Source organism: Paramormyrops kingsleyae, chromosome 14 (assembly GCF_048594095.1).
Source record: "Paramormyrops kingsleyae isolate MSU_618 chromosome 14, PKINGS_0.4, whole genome shotgun sequence".
Classification (NCBI taxonomy): Eukaryota; Metazoa; Chordata; class Actinopteri; order Osteoglossiformes; family Mormyridae; genus Paramormyrops; species Paramormyrops kingsleyae.
The window spans coordinates 27,940,815-27,968,228 of record NC_132810.1 but is presented as its reverse complement, the minus strand read 5'-3'; the positions used below and the strand labels follow the sequence as shown (position 1 = coordinate 27,968,228).

The 27,414-nt window shown below is 43.8% G+C and overlaps 1 protein-coding gene across 4 annotated transcripts in view; it reads left to right on the top strand.

Annotated features, from left to right (window-relative positions):
* Positions 1-9,187: 9,187 nt before the first annotated feature.
* Positions 9,188-27,414, top strand: part of aqr (aquarius intron-binding spliceosomal factor) — a 72,884-nt gene continuing 54,657 nt past the window's right edge. For 2 of the 4 annotated variants that reach the window (XM_072698937.1, XM_072698936.1), the window contains exons 1-10: positions 9,188-9,362; positions 9,574-9,666; positions 19,143-19,199; positions 19,274-19,314; positions 19,471-19,506; positions 22,066-22,186; positions 23,157-23,297; positions 23,994-24,062; positions 26,765-26,862; positions 26,946-27,022. In XM_072698937.1, the coding sequence (XP_072555038.1) occupies positions 9,592-9,666; positions 19,143-19,199; positions 19,274-19,314; positions 19,471-19,506; positions 22,066-22,186; positions 23,157-23,297; positions 23,994-24,062; positions 26,765-26,862; positions 26,946-27,022 (715 nt within the window). In that variant the 5' untranslated portion in view covers positions 9,188-9,362; positions 9,574-9,591. The remainder of the gene's footprint in view (positions 9,363-9,573; positions 9,667-19,142; positions 19,200-19,273; positions 19,315-19,470; positions 19,507-22,065; positions 22,187-23,156; positions 23,298-23,993; positions 24,063-26,764; positions 26,863-26,945; positions 27,023-27,414) is intronic. The other 2 variants (XM_072698935.1, XM_072698934.1) reach the window with 2 other exon arrangements.

Below are 27,414 nucleotides of genomic sequence, written 5' to 3'. Positions count from 1 at the left end.
AGTTGATTTTAACAAAAAATAGAATAATAACATTCTAAGAGGTCTCAGATTATTGGTGCTGAGTTTGTGCTGAATAAAAGCAAATGTATCACTTTGGGATAAATGTTTTTCAGATAGGTGAAATATTTTAAAATGTCAAGGCATGTCAGACTACCTCGAAAGTGGAAAAAAGGCCTCAGGCCCTAGGGGGTTAAAAGTAGACACTTTAAGCTTTCTATAGATATATTTCTCATGTCTGTCTGTGCAGTATTCGCGGAGTTTCAGTTCATTTTAGTGACGTGTTTCAAAAAGATTTTCGCGGAGACTGAGACAGCTGAAAGCGCACCCTGTTTATTTTCTTTATTTTACAAAAGCACAATGTTTTGTGGATATTGTGAGTATACATGAATAAAAGTAGACCATTTACAGATTAAAATGATGTACTACACTTACGTGTATGATCAAACATGACGACGCATTTTAAGTTCTTTTCACGGTTACCAGAAAAAAATGCAAGTGTCCCCGCCAGCGGGTCCGCCGACTCCTAAGGGTTAAAGTGTTAATGATTATGGTTATGATAATACTGTTTTCAAACATGAGCGGCCATGTGCGTGGGTTACCAGGGAGAGGCGCCTCTGCGACTCCAGTACATAAGAGGCACCCCCACCACTTTCCTGTTTGACTTATGTGACGTGATAGATTGTCAGTACCAGAACGCGTCATACCGAGGATACGCCGTATGGCTCTGTTACTACCAGCATCATCATTTAGGGTGTCGCACCGGTTGGACCGTGGCCCGACCGTGTGAAGGCTGGGACAGGGTGGCTAAGTACACTATGGCCCAAGGTCCGTGAGAAGCTGGTTGTTTTGGATGCAAGAAGACGGACACTGACGCTGTAAGTCCTGATTGTTTATTAACTTCTTCTTGTAGGAAGGTCAGAAGTACCCAGGACCAAGCCCGAGAGCGTGGCTGAAACTCAGGCGGGGAGGCAGGTTGATCGGCTTCGGTACAGACGGGGGAGAGGCGAAAAACACGGTCGGGAATCCAGGCAGGGGTCGGGCGATCGGCGTCGGTCCAGAAAGGGGCAAAGACGAAAAACACAGTCAAGGGTCCAGGCAGTGGTCGGGCGATCGGCGTCGGTCGAGAATGGGGGCAGGCAGAAACTCGGAGTCTAGAAAACGTAGCAGAGGTCAGAACACAGGGAAACACACACCAGAAAAAATGCTCGAACTCAGGGCAAACCATGAAGATCTCGCACTGATCAGAGAGCCGAGTTGCCTGATATAGTAACACCGAAACCAGGGAAAACAAGACACAGCTGGGAGAAGAGTATCTGAAACGGGAGCAACCGGTACGGCCAGAACAACTGGTTGACAGGACGCAAACACCTCGGGGAAGCCCTATCGACCGGAATCCCCGGAGGGGCGTGGCTGAGACGACGAAGAGGGTTCCCTAGTGCTATCCATGACAGTACCCCCCCCCGACGACCGCCTCCAGGTGGACGAGACGGGAGGTCAGGACGACGACAATGAAGGTCCGCTATCAACGAAGGATCAAGAACAAAACGGGCCGGCACCCAGGAGCGTTCCTCTGGGCCATAACCCTCCCAGTCCACCAGGTACTGGAGACCCCGTCCCCTGCGGCGTGCATCCAACAGACGGCGGACTGTGAACACCTGGCCCCCATTCACCAACTGGGGCGGGGGTGGAGGCAGACTTGGGGAAGCCAGAGGACTGGTTGCATGAGGTCGAAGCAGAGACACATGAAAAGCTGGATTGACGCGCCGCATGGAGCGTGGAAGCTGCAACCGCAACACTGAGGGACTAACCACCTTAGAGACTGGAAACGGACCAGCAAAATGAGGAGCCAGCTTATGGGACTGGACGTGTAGAGGCAGGTAACGGGTGCTCAACCAAACCTTCTGCCCAACCCGGTAGACAGGTGCGCGTGGCCGGCGTTTATTCGCATAACGTTCCATCCGTGCTCTGGACTGAAGCAACGAAGAACGGGCCAGGCGCCACGTGTGACGACAGCGTTGCAGGAACCGATGCACCGCAGGTACCGTAACCTCTTCTTCTAGGGCCGGAAACAGAGGAGGCTGGTATCCCAGGTAGCACTGGAAAGGAGACAACCCTGTAGCAGACACAGGTAGGGAATTGTGTGCATATTCAATCCAAGAGAGGTATTTACTCAATGAACTGGGAGAGTCGGAAGCCAGACAGCGCAACATGCGCTCCAAATCCTGGTTGGCACGTTCCGTCTGACCGTTAGTCTGAGGGTGAAAACCTGAAGACAAGCTTGCGGTGGTGCCGAGTAACTTGCAGAACTCCTGCCAAAAACGTGACACGAACTGAGGACCCCTGTCGGAAACAATGTTAGTAGGCAATCCATGAAGCTTGAATACATTGTCGACCAGTAGTAGAGCAGTCTCGCTTGCAGAAGGGAGTTTAGGGATGGGGATAAAGTGAACGGCCTTAGAGAATTGGTCAACCACCGTAAGAACGCCCGTGTTCCCTGCTGATAGAGGAAGGCCAGTCACGAAATCCACAGCAATGTGTGACCAGGGTCGCCGAGGAACAGGTAGGGGTTGCAATAGACCAGCTGGAGACCGGGATGGAGTCTTGTTTCGCGCACAAACCTGGCAAGCAGCGATGTAACTCCGAACGTCCCGAAGCATTGTGGGCCACCAAAAACGTTGCTTAAGGAGGGCGACAGTTCCCCGAATTCCTGGGTGGCAAGCTAGGAGAGACGCATGTCCCCACTGGAGTGTTCGAGAACGTAGAAACTTGGGTACGTAGAGCCTGTTTGGAGGCCCCCCTGCAGGAGGACGGAAGAATCGCTGGACTGCCTGGACGGCCTCCTCAATACCCCAGGCTACGGCTCCGATGAAACGGCTGGGAGGCAGGATGGGACTGGGGTCATCATTACGAGTCTCCCCCTCGAACTGACGAGAAAGTGCGTCCGGCTTGCCGTTCTTCGCCCCTGGTCTAAATGAGAACAGAAAGTGAAAACGAGCAAAAAACAGAGACCACCTAGCCTGGCGGGCATTCAGGCGTTTAGCGATGCGTAAGTACGCGAGGTTCTTACGGTCGGTCAAGACCAGGAACGGGTCCGTTGTCCCCTCCAACCAGTGCCTCCATTCCTCCAGAGCCAACTTCACCGCCAGCAGTTCGCGGTTACCGATGTCGTAATTCCTTTCGGCCGCCGACAGTTTACGGGAAAAAAAAGGCACAGGGGTGCACCTTGTCATCCTCAACGGAGCGCTGGGATAAAATGGCCCCAACTCCTGAACCCGAGGCATCCACCTCCACAATGAACTGGCAAGATGGATCAGGTAACTGCAAAATGGGAGCAGATGTAAACGTATTCCATAGGTTAGTGAAGGCGTCTTGGGCAGCAGGAGTCCACAGGAAAGGAACCTTGGATGACGTGAGAGCCGTGAGAGGAGCAGCTACCATACTATAACCCTGGATAAAACGGCGGTAAAAATTAGCGAACCCTAAAAAATGCTGCAGATCCTTCCGTGTGCGAGGCTGCGGCCATTGACTGACAGCCCTCACCTTGGCGGAATCCATTCTGACCGTGCCCTCTGCAAGAATGAAACCCAAAAAGGAGATGGTGCGTTGATGGAACTCACACTTCTCAGCTTTCACAAATAAACCGTTCACAAGGAGCCTCTGCAGGACCTTGCGTACATGCTGCACATGATCCCTCTCATCCTGGGAAAAGATCAGTATGTCATCCAGGTACACGAACACGAAGCGGTTCAGCATATCCCGAAGGACCTCGTTGACCAGGTTCTGGAACACAGCAGGAGCATTAGTAAGCCCAAAAGGCATCACCAGATACTCATAGTGACCAGTGGGCGTGTTAAACGCGGTCTTCCACTCGTCACCCTCCCTGATCCTGATAAGATGGTAGGCGTTCCTCAAGTCCAGTTTCGTGAAGAACCGTGCCCCCTGTAACTGATCCAGGACAGAAGATAACAACGGCAGGGGTAACGGTTCTTAACAGTGATCTCATTCAAGCCCCTATAATCAATACAAGGGCGGAGCGAACCGTCCTTTTTGCCAACGAAAAAGAAACCCGCCCCCACGGGTGATGAGGATGGTCGAATGATGCCAGCTGCTAAAGACTGTCCTATGTATTCCTCCATGGCTGTCCTCTCAGGAGCAGAAAGGGAATATAGACGTCCCCTAGGTGGACTAGTACCCGGAAGCAACTCGATGGAACAATCGAAAGGACGATGAGACGGAAGGGCCACTGTCTGGGACTTACTAAACACCTCCTGAAGGTCCTGGTATTCTGCGGGTATCTTGGACAGGTCCGGGGTCTCCCCCGGAGCTGCAGACGCCACAGGTGACCGGGCAGAGCGTAGACACTGGGAATAGCACGTCAGACCCCAGGCGGTGATATAACCCCTTCCCCAATCGATCTGAGGGTTATGCCTGAGGAGCCAAGGGTGACCTAATACTAACGGAACCTGTGGCGTATCAATAATAAACAGTGAAATCTTCTCAATATGGTTGCCAGATAGACGGAGACTCACCGGGACAGTAGCGTGGGTCACCGTTGCCATTCTTCGTCCCGTGAGGGATCGAGCCACCAGGGGTACTTGAATAGGTGTTGTGGGTATCCTCCACTGCTGAACCAGGGTGGCATCAATAAAACTGTCCTCTGCCCCGGAGTCAATAAGAGCAGCTAACGACTGCTGCTGACTCCCCCATGACAGCACAGCAGACAATATGGGGCGCTGGGGAGAAGAGGGCAAACCCGAAGCCACGCCCACCAGTACCCTCCTCCTTACTGGTGGGCACGTCCTTTTACTGGACACGACGCGACGAAATGTCCCATCTTCCCACAATACAGGCATGCCCGGGAGGAAAAACGCCGCTGCCATTCGGCAGGTGACAACCGAGCCCTGTCAACCTGCATAGGCTCGGGCATGGCCTCTAGGGGGCTAACAGTGGATTCCGCAGGTCGAGAAACATGTGCCCCGTCCCGCCGTTCTCTCTCGCGTTGGGACAGCCGATTGTCTACACGGAGAGCCAAGTCGATGAGATCCTGTAACTGGTCAGGAAGATCGCGAGTGGCCAGCTTGTCCTTAATGCCATCAGACAATCCCTGGTAAAAAGCATCAAACTGAGCGGTCCGTCCCCATCCGCAAGACATAGCCAGGGTGCGAAAACGGATGGAATACTCAGAGACGGAGCGACGTCCTTGGCGAAGCTGCATTAACTCACGCGCTGCTTCTCTGCCAGACTTGGAGTGATCGAAAACGCGCCTCATCTCTTCCATGAAGCAGGAGAAGCCTGCGCAGAACGGAGCTCCGGTATCCCAGGCTGCAGTCCCCCACTCCCTCGCCGGGCCGGTGAGCAGCGTAATCACATAAGCAACCCTGGAGCGCTCGGTCGGAAAGGTAGAGGGTTGTAGTTCAAAAACAATTGAACATTGAGACAAAAAGGACCGGCATGAACCCGGATCCCCATCGTACTGACTGGGAGGTGACAGGCGAGGCTCGTTTGTCGGTCGATTTATCGAAGCGGCGAAGGCACCGGAATGAAGCTGCTGGACCTGGGAGGCTAATCCCGTCAAGCCTGCGTGGAACGACTCCAGGGATTCCCCGATCGCCGTCAATTCGGCCTGATGCTGTCCCAGGAGAATCCCCTGCTTACCCAGAGCGTCCGTGACGCACTAGACACCATCCTGATCCGCTGGGTCCATCTTACTGGTGAGATCCTCTGTTGTGGATGCAAGAAGATGGACACTGACGCGGCAAGCTGTAAGTCCTGATTGTTTATTAACTTCTTCTTGTAGGAAGGTCAGAAGTACCCAGGACCAAGCCCGAGAGCGTGGCTGAAACTCAGGCGGGGAGGCAGGTTGATCGGCTTCGGTACAGACGGGGGAGAGGCGAAAAACACGGTCGGGAATCCAGGCAGGGGTCGGGCGATCGGCGTCGGTCCAGAAAGGGGCAAAGACGAAAAACACAGTCAAGGGTCCAGGCAGTGGTCGGGCGATCGGCGTCGGTCCAGAAAGGGGGCAGGCAGAAACTCGGAGTCTAGAAAACGTAGCAGTGGTCAGAACACAGGGAAACACACACCAGAAAAAATGCTCGAACTCAGGGCAAACCATGAAGATCTCGCACTGATCAGAGAGCCGAGTTGCCTGATATAGTAACACCGAAACCGGGGAAAACAAGACACAGCTGGGAGAAGAGTGTCTGAAACGGGAGCAACCGGTACGGCCAGAACAACTGGTTGACAGGACGCAAACACCTCGGGGAAGCCCTATCGACCGGAATCCCCGGAGGGGCGTGGCTGAGAGGACGAAGAGGGTTCCCTAGTGCTATCCTTGACACTGGTGGACTAACATCACCTTCTCTAGGAAAGGGTATACTGGAAAATCCAGTCTGAATCCGCTGGCGTTGTCTATAGGAAAGTATTACCACCCCACGGATGAGGGAAACGATTTGAATATCCTGCTGGGCGTGGATCAGTCCGGAAAGGACCCCTGGGGCGTAGTGAGTATCCTATTTGTTGACCCTCCTAAGACTGCCCCACAGCCACTAGATGGCCCACTATGGTTCAAGTAACCACCCCGTTCCAAGTCACCAAAGATACTATAGTGCTCCAGGTCGATTACACTAGACTGAATCCTCTAGACATTTTAGAACTAGGACCGTTCACTCCCCGTCCAAGTAAAGCGGAATACCTCTGCTTTAGCTTCGCGGGTACCGGTCCCCACGTAGGGGACATTCCCAACGAGTGGTGTCGTGACACCATAGACAACGGTTCCTGTGACAACTATATAGGGCATTGGGCCCGTTCTGGCTTCTACTGGTTCTGTGGCCGGGATAAGTTACTCATTAGAATGCCTCTCAGCGGCCACGGGGTATGCGCCATGGTAAGGCTAATGGTGCCGTTAGTCCAGATAGGAGAACGTCCCGATACACTAGAGGTCACTACTGGTACACCAGGCGGGAAACTGGTGGGGGGACAACGAAGGCGCATACTGATTAGACGCAGACGCGAGGCACCCAACTTTGACCCCACGGTAGATTCACCTACCTACATCGACGCTATAGGGATCCTGAGAGGAGTGCCAGATGAGTTCAAATTGGCTGACCAGGTCGCTGTGGGATTTGAGAACATTCCTATTGTGGCGGCCATATTCCCCATCACTCCCAACAAAAATGTAGACTGCATGAACTATGTACACTATAACATTTTGCGCCTGTCCAACCTTACTAGAGATGCAGTGGGAGGCCTGGCGGAGCAATTAGGCCCTACTTCTCTGATGGCGATCCAAAACCGGCTTGCACTAGATATGCTACTAGCCGAAAAGGGGGGAGTGTGCGCTATGTTCAGAGAAGTATGCTGTACATACATTCCCAATAACACAGCACCAGACGGCTCAGTGACCAGGGCACTCGAGGGTCTCCGGACCCTCTCCAAAAATATGCATGAGCACTCCGGGATCAATAACATCTGGGATGCTTGGCTGACCTCGGTGTTCGGACAGTGGAAAGGCTTAATGAGCTTGCTTTTATTATCCATTGCTACTTTTGTTGCAATTTTAGTTACTTGCGGGTGTTGTTGTATTCCCTACCTGCGCGCACTGTCAGTCCGTCTCATCACTACCGTGATAGAGAAGCGGGATGACACCTATGCGCAGATGATGCCTCTCCTGCCTGTCGGGCCGGAGATGGGCAATGGTCCTCTGGACAGCTTTGAACTACACCTCCCCCGCCAATAGGGTGATCTTCTAGTGGAGATCAAAAGGGGGAATGCAAAATTTCATAAATAAGGCAAAATATTACTAATCAGCATCATCAGGATGATCTCCTAGTGGAGATCAAAAGGGGGAATGCAACATTTCAGAAATAAGGCAAAATATTACTAATCAGCATAATCAGGGTGATCTCCTTGCGGAGATCAAAAGGGGGAAATTGAGGGAATGATTCTATAAGGGGGAAATTGAGGGAATGATTCTATAAGGCTGTAACTAATCAAAATGAGAACTGACTGGCGTGCCGGCAGGGCAAGGTTACCTAATCGGGACAGATAGAGGGAGCAGACAGAGAACGTCAGCGGCCCTTACGTATCTTTAGCCTTCCAGAAGGACAAGTACTAACCAACTAACTAGAGCAAATGTCAAACATGTGGTTGTCACGTAGACGGAAGGTACCGAGAGAGGGGGGAGATGCCCAAAGGGCTTTAAAAGGGATAGAGCTGATACACATGGTACAGCTTCTTTCTGTACATGCTGAATGTATGTCAGATGGTCGCTCCCTGATTATAATCAGTCAGAGAATAAAATGGTGACCTGCAACTTCTCCACGTGTCAGCTGTGAATCTCTTCACCCGGTGGAGACTGCTTACTCCAACAACTACAACCCATGTGTCAAAGTTGTACATAGGTCAAACAGTGATATATGTTTTGTCTGTAACTTAAAAGGAAGAAAAATTACTGTAATTAACAAATGAAATTAAGTAAATGAATCAATCAGTCTTTGGCACAAATAAATAGTATCTATTTATTGTTTTATTCCATAGATTATTCACTTATGGCAAGGATTTATTTATTGTTTTATTCCATACATTATTCACTTATGGCAAGGATTTGCCGGGTATTTATTTATTTATCTATCTATCTATCTATCTAGCTATTTATTTGTTTGCTTGCCTATAAGTCACGTTTTGTCCTCCGTATAGACTGGAGAGGTCGGATGTCTACGTATTTTACCCAGAATCGTGTAGCCCTACTCCCCTTTTTACAGAATTAACGAGGCAAAAAACAATAAAAAAAAAACACAAAACTGTAATATTAGCCAAATAATAACTAGTTTAAATGTAAAAGGTATGCAAAAGGAATTCAGGCGTACAGCTGCCCATCATTAAGTTATTTAATTAATCGAGTTAATTAATTAACTGAATTAATTAATTGAGCTGGTAGAGAATTTTAACGAATAAACGAAACTACTGAGGTGTGCCTGTGAAGAGGTTTGCGAACTAAGGTGGTGTTCATGTAGCCATCCAACAAGATATCAGTAATCTTTTGGTGAACAGAAGAAATTCTTGTTTGTTTTTAAATGTATTACTCATTTGCATATGTTCTAGTGTTAAATCGTGTTTCAATAGTCCACCTGAAGCAAATCAAGCAATTTATAATTATGTGTGACTGACGTAGGCTATTGTGTCCATGAAAAATAGGAACTGTTGTCCAGTGTCCGCTGTGACGTACGGACAGATTAAAGTGTGCACAGGAAATTTGTCGCAGTGAAATCGTCCATTACGCTCCCGCTTAGTTTTATTTTTGATTGTGTAAGTTGTTTTAATGTTAAGGTACTGAATAACTGATGTAGAGTTTTTCCGCTTTGCAAGTAAGTTGCTGTTATGGATATACTGCAGGTTATGTTTTGGAGCTTTGTGGCTAACTGTTCAGTTGAATGAAAGGTAGTTATGCGTGATGCTAGCATGTTATGAGGTACTTTAATTTAAACTCAAATTGAAAGTGAAGTTTTGTATAAATAATTGCCAAAGATACTATTTCTATATCATATTTATAGTTTCACAATATTTGCTTTCTTTTAGAAACATTGACGTGGAAATATGGATAAAGGTACCCACGTGAAAACGACATCTGCGCCGTCTGTGTCTCAGATCAATGCCGAGCATGTGACTCAGGTATACACAGCGTTGGGAGGGTTACTTTAGAAATGTATTCCGGAGTTATGTCATTTTTTGCTGCCTTGTCAGAATTTTAGTGTAACAGGAATTTTCAGTTATATCTGTCAGTTTTTGCTACTTTGCGAAAAAAAAATTCTACTCCAGTTTTGAATGGTCATTGGTAGTATTGATGCTATCAAAATAACAGTCCTATACTTTAAATGGGGTAGCAGTGTTTTACGCGTAGTTTATGCTGTCAGAAACCACTACGTGTAATGTTTACAGGTAGTTTTACGCTGCCAGACACTGCTCCCTATACTTTTCAATGGAGTAGTACTTTATTACACGCGTGACTATGGAGGGAAATCCCGGACATTTTTCAAAAGGAATTGCCAAATTGCATTTGCAATTGCGTTTTCCATATGTGGACGCATAAAGTGTGACATAATTCAAATGCAATTGGAAATTTTGCATTACCGTTTGCTTTTTCGCTTTCGCGAACGAACACTGCCACATTTCAAATGAAAAAGCAAAGTCCCATTTGCAATTGCATTTCCCATGTCTTACAAGGGTCAGGGGTGGGTCTATACTGTGGGGCGTGATTGTATGGGGAGTGACGTCACTTGCAGTCGACGACCAAGAGGGGTGTAGAAATAAATTAATGACAAAAGTCGTTGATGAAAAAAACACGTCGAATTACACTTATCGAATAATCCAAAATTAAGTTCCAAAACATACGTATTTTAAAGTGACATGTTTATAATTCAACCACATGAGTTCAGTTCATTTAATTTCGCCTCAAAATAAATTTCAAAAGAACAAATTCAGTTGGAAATATTCCATGTGTTTTATTCGCATCTTTATTATTCAAGCAGTAACATTCAGTCCTCTTATTTCTGCTTTACAATATTCAGTCCCATTATTTTCGCTGTTTCAAATACGCTGCCACAATTTCAGTGGTTTAAAATACGGTCCGAAATTCAACCATCTACATCGGGGACTAGCAGGATGAGCGATAGAGTTCTCTTCGATATAGTTATCTACGATAGCTTATTGCGCCCCCCAACTAATAGGTTTTTATGTAAGTGATTCGCTAGCAGCATTAATTATCATCAAACTTATCTTGCTAACGTAAGATGCCTGCGGGACACTACAAGCTGCAAGCTGGCCATCTAGGTAGTGGATTAATTTTGAAAAATGTCCGGGACTTCCCTTGTAAGACATGGGAAATGCAATTGCAAATGCACTTTGCTTTTTCATTTGAAATGTGGCAGTCAGTGTTTGTTCGCGAAAGCGAAAAAGCAAACGGTAATGCAAAATTTGACTGGCCACATTGAATTATGTCACACTTCATGCGTCCGCATATGGAAAACTCAATTGCAAATTGATTTCCCTCCATACGTGACAATTAGACCGCAGTTTAATAGAGTTGGGAATCGGCAGTGACCACCCGAATTAATGATATCGAATTGACAAACATCGATTTATGTATTGCAGTTTTTAATCAGATTTTGATGTAGAGCATTTCAAGGTCTACGTTTCAAGTAAAGACAAGGACTGTAACAGTACACGCATTCATCATGTGCTTTTCAGTTACAGCATTTTCAGTTTGCAACACGCAATAAAACAAATTATTACATTTCTTGATACGAGTGAAACCTAAATCCACAAGTAGATGTTCAAGATGGAAAATCTTATGCTAATTGTGTTTTGAGTTGGTTACAGCTAGTATTAGAGCTCAAAGACCCTCCCACATTACTTAAATCAGTAGTTTGGGAACATTTGGCTTCCCAATAAATTATGCCAAAACCAGAGAGAGAGAAGTTCATAAAACTAAGGATGTTTGTCAGCTCTGTTATACCAAAGTTGGATATTTTTCTGGAAAAAATGTACAAAATGCTAACTCATTTTATGCGACATTATCCAAATGTGTGCTTTTGCGCGGAAATCCAGACAGGGCTTTAAAATAAACAAATAAAAACTAATGCTAAGTACATGATTTTTTGCCCCGATTTCCAGCTTGCTGAAAGTTTTTGCCGATTGCCAACAAAAGCCCTAGATTGGAGGCAAATTTTTGTTTGCTTGGTGCTGGCAAATTGGTGCTTGATCACGCTATTGGTTAACAGACGTGATCAGACAGAATCACAGATGCATCATAGACACCCATCAGACATCTAGTAGGCTAAATATATGGACCTGTTGGCAACTCCAAATCCTGTAGTGTGAAGTGTTGCAACTGGCACTGAGTGTAGCGACAAGCTACAGCCAATGAAAGAATAAGCCACAGGGTGAGGTGAAACTTGAGGGAGTAGTTTTATAAAAGGTGTTAATACTTCAGTTTGTTTAGAAACTGTTTTTAGTGTTCAGGGAAGAGGTATGGAGATATTCAGTGGAAGCTTGCATTTCATACACTTGTGGTTGCTTGTGGCTTTAAATTGAGATGGTGCAGGAAAAGTCTCTTAGAACTAGGCAAATATATTAGCAGTACCAAACATGAACAACATAATTTCAGTAACCCTTGTTTAAAACTGTCACAACAATATTAAAATTGCCATCTTGAAGAATCGTGATTTGTAACAGAATTGTTCCCCCCAGTCTCAACAAGCAAAAAAAATACACAGGTATAGCTGAATTTTATGGTAAAACCTGGTCCCATATTTATGGAATTCTGAGTTGTAAGAATAAAAAAAATATAGTAACAATCATTTCGATTGTTTGTAATAAACACACATCAACACAATATAACATTTACCATAAAGCATGTTAATTTGCAAGGATAGCAAAAATTTTCAGGACGTGTGAAATGTCGATTTTATGCATGCACTGTATCTCTTGGAAGCAGTTTTTGCTGGGAAGGAAAAAGGGCAGAACACAGATTGTTGGTTGTTAGCTAGCAGTTCAGTCCCTGATAGGGGAAATGTAACATAGTTGTCACAATTTTTCTTGGAGAGAGTGTGTAAGGTAGGCTTGTATTTAGTGCTGTCCCAAACGATTATTCTTTAAATGATTAATCTAGAGATTTTTTTTTTTTTTTGATTATTCGACTAATCTAGCAACTAATTTTTCAATTTATCTGAAATGTATTGATAAGCAATTATTTTCAAGTTAGCCACTTAATGCAACTCACCCTGTCCCCCACACACACAAATCTGAAATTCCCATTAACATTTCAACTTATTAAAACATTTCTTAAACTTTACAGCATTATTAAAAAAAATACTGCTGGTACCGGCGATATTAGACAAAACTATATTGGAATTCAGTCTGTAATTGATATAGTTTTAACGGTGCCAGCAGTGAAACAACTGGCCAGCTTATTAGAGGAATAACTTTGTATTGTAAATGAAAACCATGCCGCAGGTCCAATAAATAAAATATTGTAGCTCTCGAGTGGCGAAGAGATCATCAGGTGGACAGTAAAGTTCAGTTATTAGCAGGGCTGAGGAGTCGGAGTCGGAGACAATTTTGGGTACCTGGATTCGGAGTCTGCAAAAAGTTAACCGACTCCGACTCAGACTCCTGCTAAATTTAAATGGGAATTAAAAAAGTAAAAAAAAAAAAGGGATTAAATGGGAATTTCAAAAAAGTTGAAATGTCCCAATTCACAAACAGTCATAATGAACTACTTCTCTACTGTAAGAATAAAGCCCAATGCATGCAGTGCATAATGTTACCACAAAACGAACATGTCAAGTAACCATGAAGCATGCTTTTCATTGACTGTATGCGTCACTATATGGGATGTAATGCACAGGTAAGGTGCGGCACCGCTTTCCATTGTGTCGTGTTCCACTGTTACAGGGAACTGTGAACCTAGCCTAAAGCCCCCCATACATTTACAGATGCACTGCCGATTTTTCGGCCATTCAACGAGTCATCACGCGTCAAGCGCCTGAAAAATCATCTGGTGTGTTCTCAGCTCCGTCGGCTCCCCTTCGCTATGCGCTACCCTTGAAACCTTGTTTTCATTGTGTTTGTCTTTAATCTGGCATTATAGTAGAGTTTTGGCTTCCTAGCCAGTAGTTCTGTGGTGAAATGACATGTATGTTGCCTTCCTTTCCTTCAATGGATGTAGAAAATACATTAGCATAGTATATACATACAGAGGAGTCGGAGTCGGAAGATTTAGAAACTGAGGAGTCGGAGTCGGAGCGTTTATCTACCGACTCCACAGCCCTGGTTATTAGCAGACTGTTTTATTGCGGGATTCTTAAAAATGACAGTGTTAACGTGCTCCCGTGGGGATAAAGTACTTTCCCTTACAATACGTTTGTTACAAAACATTCACTTAGTTTTACATATACATTGTTGATTATGTGGAATAATCATCCCAGCCCTACTTGTAATAGTAATTTCACATCAAATCACCCAGTTTGACAGAGATGTCCTAGGTCACCCTTTCAGATTCCCCTGGAGAAAAAAAAAATCATGGGCATACCTGTACCAAACACCTGTGGGCAGTGGTGGCTTAATGGTTAGGGAAGCGCACTTGTAATTGAAAGATTGCAGGTTCGAATCACCCACCAGCAAGGCACCGCTGAGGTACCCTGAGCAAGGTACCACGCCCAAGGACTGCTCCCTGGGCGCTGAATTAGCTGCCTCCTGCTATGTCACATTGTCACATGTGGGTTAAATGCAGAGAACACATTTCGTTGTTGCACACTGTGTGCTGTGGTGTGTCAACAATAACAATCACTTAATTCTAAATTCTAAACTTATGAAGAAATTCCACAACCTACTGTATATCTGTATCTAATATTTGTAATATAATTAATTGCTTACATGGGTAAAACCTACTAGTTGAAAGGATATTGGAAAAGTATAAGAGTTAAAGTTACAATTGATTAATATTTAGGGGACAGCATTGTGATCTTTAAATGTAGTATTTTATTAAAATTCTGTACATTAGAATGTATTATGTTTTAAAAAATGCCATTTTAAGTGGTTACACTTGCTTGAAACCCCTTTTTGTGTTGTACTGAGCACTAGGTACACTGATGACACACATGATATGTTATAATGGTACCTAGCATTTGTGTATTGTTTTTAGATCTTTCCATGAAGGAAACAAGAACATCAAAATGCTCGTCTAATTGAATCCGTGTCTTTTTCATTCTTTGAATTTTGCATTTCATAACCAGATCGGGAAGAACAAAAAAAACTGTTTTAAATCAGGATGGGGAAAAGGAAAAACAGGCTTCATGTTTTTCCTATTCTAAAACTGAACAGGAAAACTGTAACATCTTTCTTTAATTTTTGTGATATTTGTGGGAAATCCAGGGGATACAGGACAATATAACATAATATTAATGTTTTATATTTTAATATTATAATGCATACATTGCCAGCCAAAATTTGGAAACGCCTACCTGTTGAATGGTTTATTTGTACTATTCTCTACATTTTAGGATAATTTAGGTTAACCTAACTATAAAATAACATATCCCTGCTGAAAAAAACGGTGTACACCAATGTTGCTGGTTATATCTGCATATGTTATGTTTTGGTGTTGGTGGTTGCTTTGGACGTACTTGCTCTCCCGGTGAGTTGCCCTGTTTTGACTTTTATCTGTCGTCTGCCTACCTGCCATATTGCATTCTTTTATTTGTCTATTAAGTTCTCTTTTTTTCACAACTGCTTGTGCTCTACGGCCAGTCTTGACAAGTAATCACAGAGAGTGTGATCTCATTTTGTGATGTAACCAGTTCTCAGGGTTGCGGGGCAGGTGAACCGGCAAGCAGGCGAGCAGAGCCGTGAAGACAGACAAACAGGGTTTATTGGTAGACGGAGGGTCGACAGGCGTGAACACCAAGACAATACAATGATGGATCTGACGAGACGTACTCAGACGCGGACTAAATACACAAGACTAGCCAGAAATAACAGGACACAGGTGATCACAACCAGGAATTGACACGAGGTAATGAGGGGGCGTGGCACACAAGGATCGTACGGAGCTGCGCGTGACAGAACCCCCCCCAAATGCGTGCACACCGGGCGCACCCGAGGGGAGGCGACGGACGAGACGAGACCGGGGAACAGGACCTGGAAGACAAAAGCAAAAAACATCGAAACACCGGAAACAGGACAGAGACACAGAACAGGAACAAGGACAAAAAGAAAGACAGGACCCGACAAAGGACAGGGAACGCAGACAGGCAGACAAGAAAGGGCAAGACGGAGGGCACAGAAAACGGAGGAACAAAAGGGCCAGGAGTGACTGGAGGACGAACAGAGGGACGAGGAGCAGAGACAGGCAGAACTAAGGGAGGAGGAGCAGACAGGGGAGACCAGACAGGAACGGAAGGGGGAGAAAAGGGAGCCCGAGGGAGCCCAGGCGGGCGGCGGCCGGAGGGAGAAGGGAGCAGGAGGGAACCACACAGGGGCCGAGGGAACGGGACGAGGGAGAGACGGAGGGGACACGGAGGGAGCAAGAGGGAACACCGGTGAAGGCAGGCAGGAAGGGGAAGCCGCGGCTGGAGACGGTGCCGTCCGATGCCCCGCCGAAGCAGGGGGGCCCGGAGGCGACCGACATGGAGCCGGAGGCGACGCCGAGGACTGGCACCGAGGCACCGGGGGGGGACCCGAAGGCGACCGCCGACCCCGAGCCGGAGACGCAGCAGGCGACCACGGAGCCCCAGCCAAGGCGGGCGAGGGTGAGCCAGGGGGCAGGGCGGGCAGGAACCGGGCCCGACGCCTGTGGCCCCGTCCCTTATGGGACACTGACAGGCGGGGTCCTACAGGCCGTTGTTCCCGGCTGGGCAAGGGAGCCGGAGTCCATAGGGAGGTCCCCGAGGGGTCCCACTCGAGCTCCTCCTCTGCCAAGGAGGACGGAGCGGTGCTTGTGCTGTCTGGGACCTCCTCGGGAACTGGGACCAGGGCTGGGGGGACTGGAGTCAGGGCCTCTAACGAGGCAGCCAGTGGTGCTGCCGGAGCCGCGGGCGTGGCCGCAGACGGTGCAGCCGGAGCCACGGGCAGGACTGGAGCTGCAGCGAGCACCACCAATTCCTGGCCAGCAGGGGGTGCCACCAAGACCAGCTCAGGCAGGGCAGGTACAGGCAGTTCAGGTACCGGCGTTGCCCCTTTAAGGAGTTTGGGGACACGCGGAATTGCGTCCCTCACCGGGCTGATCCACTTACCGGCTAGGCACGCCGGCCGGTAAGGGTACGCCTCCAACGGATGTGGCATCTCCCCGGCGAGGCTGCTCAGAGGTAGCGCCCTGCAGGCACTGGTGGGAACGAAGGCGGGTCCAAGAGAGCAGGCTCCGAGGAAGAGCGTGGTAATATCGTGCTGCTGCCCTCTATTTTTCCGCCTCTTCGCGGAGGTAGGCGGAACCGGCTTGGCCACGTCGCCCAGGCTTCCTGCGATGCGTTCTGCTCTCCGCTGGGAGAGACGCTCTCTCAAGCGTCAGAGGCACTTGTGTACCCTTTGAAGGGGGTACTGCTGCCCGGGTGGACGCTCCTCCGCAAGGAGGTCTGCGCCCCGGGTGGCCAGTTCCAGGGCTACGGGATCCTCTTGTACCTCTGGCTGGGAGTGCCAATACACAGCCTTTTGCAGCAGACCAAGCCGCTGGTGCTCGGTCTGCTGCGCTGTGTTTTCACGGAGATCTGTCATTCTGTCAGGGTTGCGGGGCAGGCGAACCGGCAAGCAGGCGAGCGGAGCCGTGAAGACAAACAAGGTTTATTGGTAGACGGAGGGTTGACAGGCATGAACAATACAAGACAATACAATGACGGATCTGACGAAACGTACTCAGACGCAGACTAAATACACAAGACTAGCCAGAAATAACATGACACAGGTGATCACAACCAGGAATTGACATGAGGTAATGAGGGGGCGTGGCACACAAGGATCGTACAGAGCTGGGTGTGACACCATTAGCATGTTGTCTTAAATTATACTGAACTTTTATTGAGCATTTGGCATATTGATATTGAAGAAAATTATATCCTGATTATTATCATTATTGTTTTATCATCCAGCCTTATTCTACAGAATAACATTTATTCTGCTAATTTGTGCTTGGCAAGCTCGGCAATTTTCACCACTTTCTGAATATAAAAAAAATCTGCTTATCCTCTTGCGACTCAGCACTGATGTGTATCGGTCTCATCAATGATGTCGTGTCTGTCTGTGTTTCCGTGCCTGGGTACAGTTATATGGAAGTACATATTGGACTAAATTATTTTTACCTCACAGAAGACAATCCACAGATATGTACCGTGATCCACAAATATTTCACTGTGTATTTTTTAAATTTGTGTTGTGTAAAATACACGCTTAACTATTGGTGCTGTGTATAACCAGTGGTGGGTAGATAACTTCAGAAAAGTAAACTGGTACAGATTCCAAATTACAAGACTAAAAATGTAATCCATTTTTATCCCATCATGTTTTCTGTGCACGCAGCAGGTAGCTAGCCAGAAGCAAACAGGTTACCACAAGACAAAGTAGGGCTATCAAAGTAATTTCTTTTTTCATGTCATGTATAAAAAAAAAAAAAAAAAAAACCTAAATGAACACTAAGTGGAATACCTGATTACTATGTGAATGATTTTAACAGTACAGAAGCTCCTCTACTTACGAACTTTCAACTTACGAACTTTCAGACATGCAGAGGACTGTAAGTCCAAATTGTGTTCATTGGGCTCCCGTTTCCTGTCCCCAACATCAATTTTTCTTTTCTGCATGCCAATTCCGCCTAATACAACTTCTGGCTGCTACTCCAGTTAGTTCTTTGTACTTGCGAACTGCCGTTCGGAACGTATCTCGTTCGTAAGTAGAGGAGTGTCTGTACAGGAATGATTCTTTTCCAAGCTTTTTGATTTCATATAAGCGGTTGTTCGCTATAACCATCATCACGCAAAGCAGTTTCCACAGTATTTAATATATGGTGAAGCCCTAGGTCCAATGTCCTGATCTTGACTTTGCCAACGATGCTGTGATCTTCGCAGAATCAATGGAGGCTCTCATCGGGGATCTAAATAGACTGAGCGTGCAAGTCCATGACACTTGCAATTCCTGTGTCCCAGGCCTTTAATGACTTCTTGGGCATGGCCATCAGTAGTGTGTCTGTCTGCATGGAGAATGTTGACCTTGTTGAGAGGCTCACTTGCCTCAGCAGTGACATTCGTGTCTGTGGTGACTCTTCCTATGAAGTCAGCAGACAGATTGTGAGAGCATGGGGGTCATGAAGTCACTGGAAAGGGGTGTGTGTATCTTTGCAAGAGGATGAAGGTCCAAGTCTTTAGAGTCCTACTGCTCCTTTTATTGCTGTATGACTCTGAGAGATGGACACTATCCTGGTCAACAAAACTGCTGAATTCCTCCACTATCTTACTACAGATTACAGATAAAATGCAAAAACCACTACAACCACACAAGTACGAACCAGATGAAGACCTCAAACACTACATTACAAGTGAGACAGAACAGTATGAGTGAGTCCACAATGTGCTACTAAATCAATTACATTTTTTCTCCTTCTGCAGTTGGCTAATAAATACTGGGCACCCCATGTCACTGAAAAATTACCTTTCGATCTGAAGGTAGGTTTCTTATTTTGTGGCTTCAGTTTAGCAAAACGTCTCTGCTCCATCTAAATGTGTTTTTTTTTCCTCAGGTGATAGAAGATATTTATCTGACTGAAATTCTGAAGTGCAAGTAAGTATACAAAAAATATCAAGGTTTCATAGTATGATAAAAATATATTTGTAATATGCAGTTTATAGCGATACTGAACTGTTTTGTAGTAATTTTTAACTTTAGGTTTTACTTGCTGCAGAGTGGAAATGATTTTTTTTTATGTGTATAATTTAGATTTGCAATCAGAAAAATCATGCTACTGGAATTTAGGTAAGTGTTTGGACCTAAATTGAATATTTTCAATTATCTGACAATTGATTACATTTTAGTCTTGTAATTTGGAATCTGTGCCAGTTAACTTCTGAAAAGTAATCTAGCCACCACTGCTTATACACAGCACTAATGGTTATACACGCTTATAACTATTGGTGCTGTGTATAAGCAGTAGAGCACACCACTAGAGCACACCAAGGGGCAGTGTGTGGCTCAGTGGGCTAAGCCGTGTGCCTGTAATCACAAGGTCGCCGGTTCAAGCCCATCCTCAGCACGTCTGCAGGTCCTTGAGCAAGACCCTCAACCCCCAGCTCCCTGGGCGCCGCTACAGGTGGCTGCCCTTTGCAGACAGCTTGCTCTACAAAGAGCAAGTTGAGGGAGGTGTAAAAAGAATTTCCCCACGGGGATTAATAAAAGTGTCTATAATTATTATTTAGGGCTGTCAAATGATTAAAATTTTTAATCAGAATTTTCAGTGGATTAATCAGGATTAATCACTATTTGCAACTACAGCTGAATCCTAACCATTTTTTTTGCTATTGTGTCGGTCAAATTATCTGAGGTTGATTTTGTTAATGGCCTGCGAAAATCCAGCGTGGTCTGGCGCAAACCACTTGCTGAACTTGACGGCCCAGCAAACGCATGTTTGGCGTTGACATGGTACCTCAAGCTTGAACAGCTCCGGTGAAAATGAAACTCCTTGTTACAAATCTTGCAAAAAACCTTGTACTTGTTACCTGTACCATCATCATTCTTTTTATATTTGAATCCGTCCATAGGCCCACCTTGCTCCATCTCGCCTTTAGCTCCCCAACCACTTTCCTGACAAATAATTTGTCACACTGCGCATGCGTGAAATGCGTTAAAAAATTGACGTAATTAACAACAAAAAAATAATTAACGTCGTTAACGTGTTATTTTTGACAGCCCTATTATTATTATTATTATTATTATTATTATTTATTACCACATGCTACGGTTTTGGATAAAAGAAGCATTCCCTCAGAGGAAACTTCAAGTGTCGGTGTATTAAGTGATAGCTTAGCACCTACAATACCTTTTAAATAAGCTATGACCTGCATGGTGAATATTTTCTTTCTTATTCCTTATCTTTGCATTTATATACTTTGTTATATGTTTATATATTTTTTTTTATTCTTATCTGGTTATCCTTCTATCTTTATTATTGCACAGTTTGGAGTAACGGAAATTTTCACTGCTGCTGTACCTCTATATTCATCTATGTTACAGATAAAAATTGTGAATCTTAAAGTATATACTGTGAATGAACAAGGTATAAAGACAGTGGCATAGTGGTACCTTGGCAATTTAAAATTCAACATGCAACAGACTTATGCTGTTTAATGTAAATTCTGCCGAGAACTTGTGCCAACTAAAACTGTAGACTGCAAAATTGTTTGAACACCATCTAGTAGAACCCCTGACTGCTTACAGTCACAGAAACCAGCAATTAGGGATTCCACTTTCAATCTGAAAAAATATGGCACCAACACCCCCCCTGCAGTTCCTTTGTACTCCACTAGGGGGTCTGCATTTATGCTACAGAAAATTTTGGTCCTAGTTATGTGGGCGGGAGAACATTTTAAACTGAATTTGCGAACACCTTTTTACACAGCGTGTAGTTAGAGTATGGAATAGTCTTCCTGTTCAAGTAGTGCAGGCTAAAACCCTGGGTTCCTTTAAATCAGAGCTAGATAAAATTAACAACTCTGAGCTATTTAAGTTCTCCCCAAACGAGCTTGATGATGTTCTTAGTTTAAAGAGTAATAAATACAATACAAATATTTAAACATTAATATAAATAATTTACAAACATACACAAATAAATACAATCTAATTGATGGGGAAAGATTCTTCAAATTATCATACAGCTTTGGAAAAAATTAAGCGAACACAGCATATTTTTTTTTGTTTCATTTCTCAATTTATGGATGCGTATCTGTGGGGAGAAAATATATATTTTTGCAAACTTCAGCATGGTTCTTCTATTTTTCATTAATAAAATGCTTCTTCCTTGCTTTATGGGACTTCAGTCCTGCTTCTAGAAGCCTGATATTCACTGTTCTAGCGGTGCACTTCACACCTGGACTTAATGTTTCCCATTCCTTTGGAAGGTTACCATTTATGAAGAACTGTCAAATAAATTGACGGTCATCTTTGACATCAGATGGTTGCTACTGCCCTCTTCCTGGCTGGTTTTTGGTCATTCCCATTGTCTCCTGCTTCAACTTGTTCTTGTGTGCTGCTGTCTTAGAAACTTTGATCCTGGAAGCAGACTACCCCACAGTGTAGCATTCTGCCAGCAAAACCAAGGTTAAACCTGGACTTAATGCAGATTTAAAAAAAAATAATATATAGAGTGGTCCCAATTTTTTTCCAGAGCTATAAGTGGGATGACTACACCTTGACTGTCTGGGGAATACAATGATTATGTTTCATACAGTACAAAATCTAATTACTTGGTTTTTGTAGTTAGATTACATGTAATCTGTCACTACACAACACTGTGTATAATGTGTTTTGTCTCTGTTTTAGTCAGTATCTGGAAAACTACCTGTGGGTGAATTACACCCCTGATGTATCCAGTAATGCCTATCTCATGTCCATATGCTGCATTGTGAATGAGAAATTCCGGGAAAATGTTCCTGCATGGGAGGTAGGGAATTTTCTTGATATAACTGGACATTATAACAAATGTTTTTTTTTCCCCCCCATGAGTAACACCTGTGTTTTAGAAAGGATGCATACATCTAGCTGTGTATCTGCCAAGCGCATTTTAACATGATGTCCAAAGTCAGATTTTGACAGGTCTTTTTCTTGAATCCAAGCCTTATTAAATTATGCTGAAATTATTTGCATCGCTTCATATAATCATACTACAAATTAAGTTTTATGAATTTGATTATTATATAGGTCATAAATAAAATACATTAATCATGAACTAAACCAAAATTATACACCCCCGCCATCCTTACATTGTCGTCAATCTTACAACACAGCTTCGAAATAAGTACTATTACTTGTGGGCATCAAAGCCCTTCCTGTTTCTGTGGAGAGGGAATTATGCCTGTAGATTAGCTGTGCAACAAAGAGACAAGGCATGTTTTCCAAAGCAAGGTATAAAGCTATTTCAGCTTGAATCAAGTGTTGTTTGAACAGAAATGTGACTCTGATCAATATATTCCCATTTCATACCATACAGAATACCTCCACCAATGATGCACTGTGGCTGTATAATACAAAACATTAGGCTGTATTTGTGTCCTTGTAATTATTCCATCATCATGAGGAAATGATGTTCATTTTCTTGAGATACTGACATTGTTTCTATTTATTAAATAATTTAGCAGCATGGCTGCATAGACTAATTTTAATTGCACTATAGCTTTTATGCACTTCAGTTTACATTGAAGTAGTAAAGAGATCTTGGGGGAATGTATTCCATTATCATGAGAAAATGGTATGTTTTTTCTGCACTTCCGTAGTGTGTGTGTGTGTGTGTGTGTGTGTGTGTGCGTGCACGTGCTTGCATGTATATAAATCATCTATCTCTCTGACATGTAATTCTTTTTATTCCCCCACCGACTGGTCAACCCCCTCCCCAACGCCACCACCTGTTTGTCCAGGTTTTTAAGAGGAAACCCCAGCACTTCCCATATTTCTTCAATCGGGTGTTGGAAGTTTTAGTAACTGAAGACAAACCCGGTTTATCCTTACAAGAGCAGACAGTGTTGTTGCTCTTCCTTGACCACTGTTTCAACAGCCTGGTATGTGTATCTGCTTTGGGTAGGGATAATGTAAAGTGCTTTTAGACAATGTAATGTCAAAATTCGCTATACAAATAAAATTCAAATGCTTTTAGGAATTGTTTAGGATGCTGCTAGTGGAAATTAATGTATTATGGTGTTTTATTTGATATTTTAGAACATAAGGATGTTGCGTCATTTGTCATCCCTTGTAAAGCTGAACTTGGGGGTGCCATGTATGTAAAAATGTTTTAATATATGCAATATGCCAGACAGGTCCGATTGCAAATGTATGGTGGAAATTTTTTTAAAATAATAAATTGGTCCATGACAAATGTCCTTCCTGCAAAGATGATCGGTCAACTGCTATTCAGGAAAGTTGGAACCAGCTTGATATTGTTTCAATGCAGAATGCAGGCCAGCATAAAAGTCCGAGGAGGAGTAACAAATACTAATTGTGATTGTTTTCAGTTGATGATTTCGTAATTTATTTTTCTCAACACTGAGCAATTCCATAATTTTATCCTTATGCATAATATATCACTATAATAATATATCTGCGTTTTTTCCCCCTTATACTCTGTGTGCACCGTTATATAAATCTGAAAAGGCTTTTTTTTTTTTTTTTTTTTTTTTGTGTGTGTGCATGCGCGCGCACACGTGCAGTAACACTGTTTTACCTCAAGTTTTTCTTCTCTTGGCTCTTTCTTTGAGCAGGAAGTAGACCTGATTAGAGAACAAGTACAGAAGCTTGTCTGCCTGCCTATGTGGACCTGCCTGATTCCAGTGAGTAATGTGTCTGTCTGGTCTATGCTAGAATGTACAAATGTTCAGTTGGGATTACATGCAAAGTGTGTGAACCATGTGAAATTATCTGGATTTCTACATAAATTGTTCCAAAAATGTCATGTAATGTTCCTAATAATAGTATAATATAGGCAGTCTTCTTTTACAAATAGTTGTAAAACTGAAAAAGCGTATGAGCCTCTTGAATATTGGCCTTGAAAAGATAATTGGAATCGGGTATTGTGATCAGTTTCTGTGGGTTCACCTACATGGCTGGCTTTTAAAAAATGAACAGCATGCACATAAATTTAGTTTGCTCCTCACAAAAGAATTCTGTATGAGTGCATTATAGTTAATAAAAAAAAAAAAAAGAGATTTCAGAGGAGCTCAGAAGAGTTGTAGACCATTTCTGGTCTAACAAAAGGATATTTGGTAACACCTTACTTGGGGGGGCACAAGTAACTAATGCTAAGTTCACGCTACGTAACTTTCTTCGTTAGATTGTTGTACTATTCACACTATACTACTTGTCTTGTAATCGGGAATCTTAGTTGTCGTGGTTTACATACAACATGGTTGATCAGAGAGAGGGGGGTCACACACTACAAGATATTTCACCATGAGGAATCCTCAAAGAGTCTGTCTGGTTTCCAAACTATGTGAGACGTGATATGGGGAAATGACTATTGTACAATTTAGTGTCAATCCACAACAACTTGTTAAAACAGCCTTAATCAAATGATTGCATATGATCTACATTTAGAAATGCGTGGCAAATTAACTCCTGTATACACAGGACTTTAGTGACGCATCCAAAAACACAACTGTAACAGTAAACTTTTACTGAATACCTCTTCCTTGAACACTAAAGAACAGTTACTAAATTTTTTTTTTCTTTTTAAACACCGCCCCTGGTTTTCCTTTCACCCGTGTCTTGCGCTCTCCTTGGCTGTAGCTCATTTCACACTGCAGGATTTGGAGTCGCCGAATGGTCCAACCTGCAATGCAACTGCGACTGAGTCTCTTCTTTGAACAGTTCACAAATAGTGATCAAGTGCCAATTTGCTACCGCTTAGTGATCGCTTTGAACTAACACTTGCTTGATGCATTAAACAAACAGAAACTAAGACTGAACTGCTACTTTACTTGTGCCCCTCAAGTATAGTGTTACCGTATAACTGAAGATTGGGGCATAGATAGATAAAATACATTTGTGCAGATTGTTTACAGATGGAACAAATTCAGCACCTTTGCTTTGTTACTTACGAATGTTTTCCTACAAAGATCCGTGCAAAGGCACGCCAGCTGAAGACATTCTATATTTTAGCATGGCCAAGTTAAAGTCCTGATCTTGGTCCCTTTGAAATGTTGTGGTTTGATTTGAGGCCTGTATCACAAAGCAGGATTTCTTGCTTAGCAGGATAACTTGTCATATCTAAAGTATTCTGGGCTAAATGTAAGAGAACAAAGAAAGTCAGTTTAAACTGGGGTACCTTAAATCTGACCTGTTGTCTGGCTAAATGAGAAATTCAGCTTTGTGATACAGGCTTTGAATTGGGCCATTTAACCAAGATCTCCTAAAAATACATGAACTAAAACATTTATTTATAATGAAATGGGCTGAAGTATATTATTACCACTGGCATGCAGAGACTTGATGTCCCCTGCCCCTCTATATTGATGACTTTGGGGGAAAGTCTCTCTTCGACCTACCCCATCTTGCACTCCGTGACCCACAAACACACATGTGCAACGGTGCCCATGGAGCTCGGGGGGTTAAGGGCCTTACTCAAGGGCCCACAAACGTGACTTATTCTGGCTGGGCTGGAAACAGCAGGCTTCCAATTACAGGCACAGAGGCTTAGCCGTCTGAGCCACACGCTGCGCCCAGAAACTCTTGGGAACATTCCAGATATTTAACTAAAGGCTATAGTGAAACAAATTCTTAGAATATGTGTGGCTTTATTTGGTTATTGTAGTAGCCAGTCTTTTGAATAAATAGTAAAATAATGAGCTAACACAATCTTTTTTGTATTAAACTGCTATAGATATTCTTGCTATAGAGTTTTTCGAACTGATTTTTTTTTTTTGCTATAAGACCTTCATAATTATTATTTTGTTATTATAAGTAATTATTATTATTTTTTTTAACGTTTCTTCTTTTTCATTTTTAGTGAGTCCCATTTATTTAGTTGGTTAAATTCAATATTGCCAATTGGTTAAATTCAGTTGCACATATTACCTGCACAATCCAGTCAAATTCAGTCAGATTGGGCAAAGACCATCCCAGTCTAGCAACACTGAAACCATGGAACATATCAGTGGTTTAGCTTTGTACATTGGCTTATCCTTTTCTTTTGCAAAGATGATGGAAGCAGTGATGTTGCAACACAAAATGTAAAAATAAAGGCACTGCAGTTCAGCAGTAAAATATGAATGTATTTTGCTAATTAGATTTTCTGAAGAGGGCATATGTTTGCCCCTGTTTTTTTGTTAAATGTAGTTTCCCCTCCCACACCTGTGCTTTGCATGCCAGTGTTCATAATCCCTGGGTGGAGGGAGGGGGTCTGATCAGCAAGCATTTGGTTGATGTGATTGTGAAAGTGTGTGGTTTTTCATCTTCTAGTAACTGTGAATGATGATCCTTTTGCATGTGGAAGATCTGAGATGTTCCGAATTAAACATGCTTGTGAACTTTACAGGCCAGACTGCAGAAAGAACTGAAGGTGCCAAAGCTGAAAAAATTCTGGGCTTTAATAAAGAAGAATTATGATAAAATGGATGAGAAGGCCTTTGAAGAGTAAGCAATCCAGTCTTTCTGCGTCATCTTTGCATAATTACTGAGCGAATTTTGCTGGTGCTAATTTTACTATTTGTTTTCAGGGCTGATGAACAGCGAACATTTCTTTCCCGACTCATTAAAAAATTCCTTGGGGTTCTGACATCTCTCTCACCATCAGGTAATGATAATCCCTGGACTTCAGAGAATGCATATGGTTTTGGCACCAGTCTGCCTTCACCGCCACTGTAGATGGTTTAATATGTAAGCTGAAAAGCCATTTTATTAATCTTTTAGCAAACAATATTTCAAGATTCTTTATTTGTCACATGCATAGTTATACAGGTACAACATGCAGTGAAATGTATCCTGAACCGCTCATACTTTGTGCAAATAACAAAGAAACTAAATTGTAAAATAGACTGTAAATAAATTAGAGTGCAAAACAGAAAAAAGAAATAACCTATGAATTTACAAAGAGAGTATACAATTTACAGGATGAAATGAAATACTGTGCAAAAAATGCTTATAGCCAGTTTAAAGTGCAGTGTCAGCACAGCAGTGTAAGGTTGA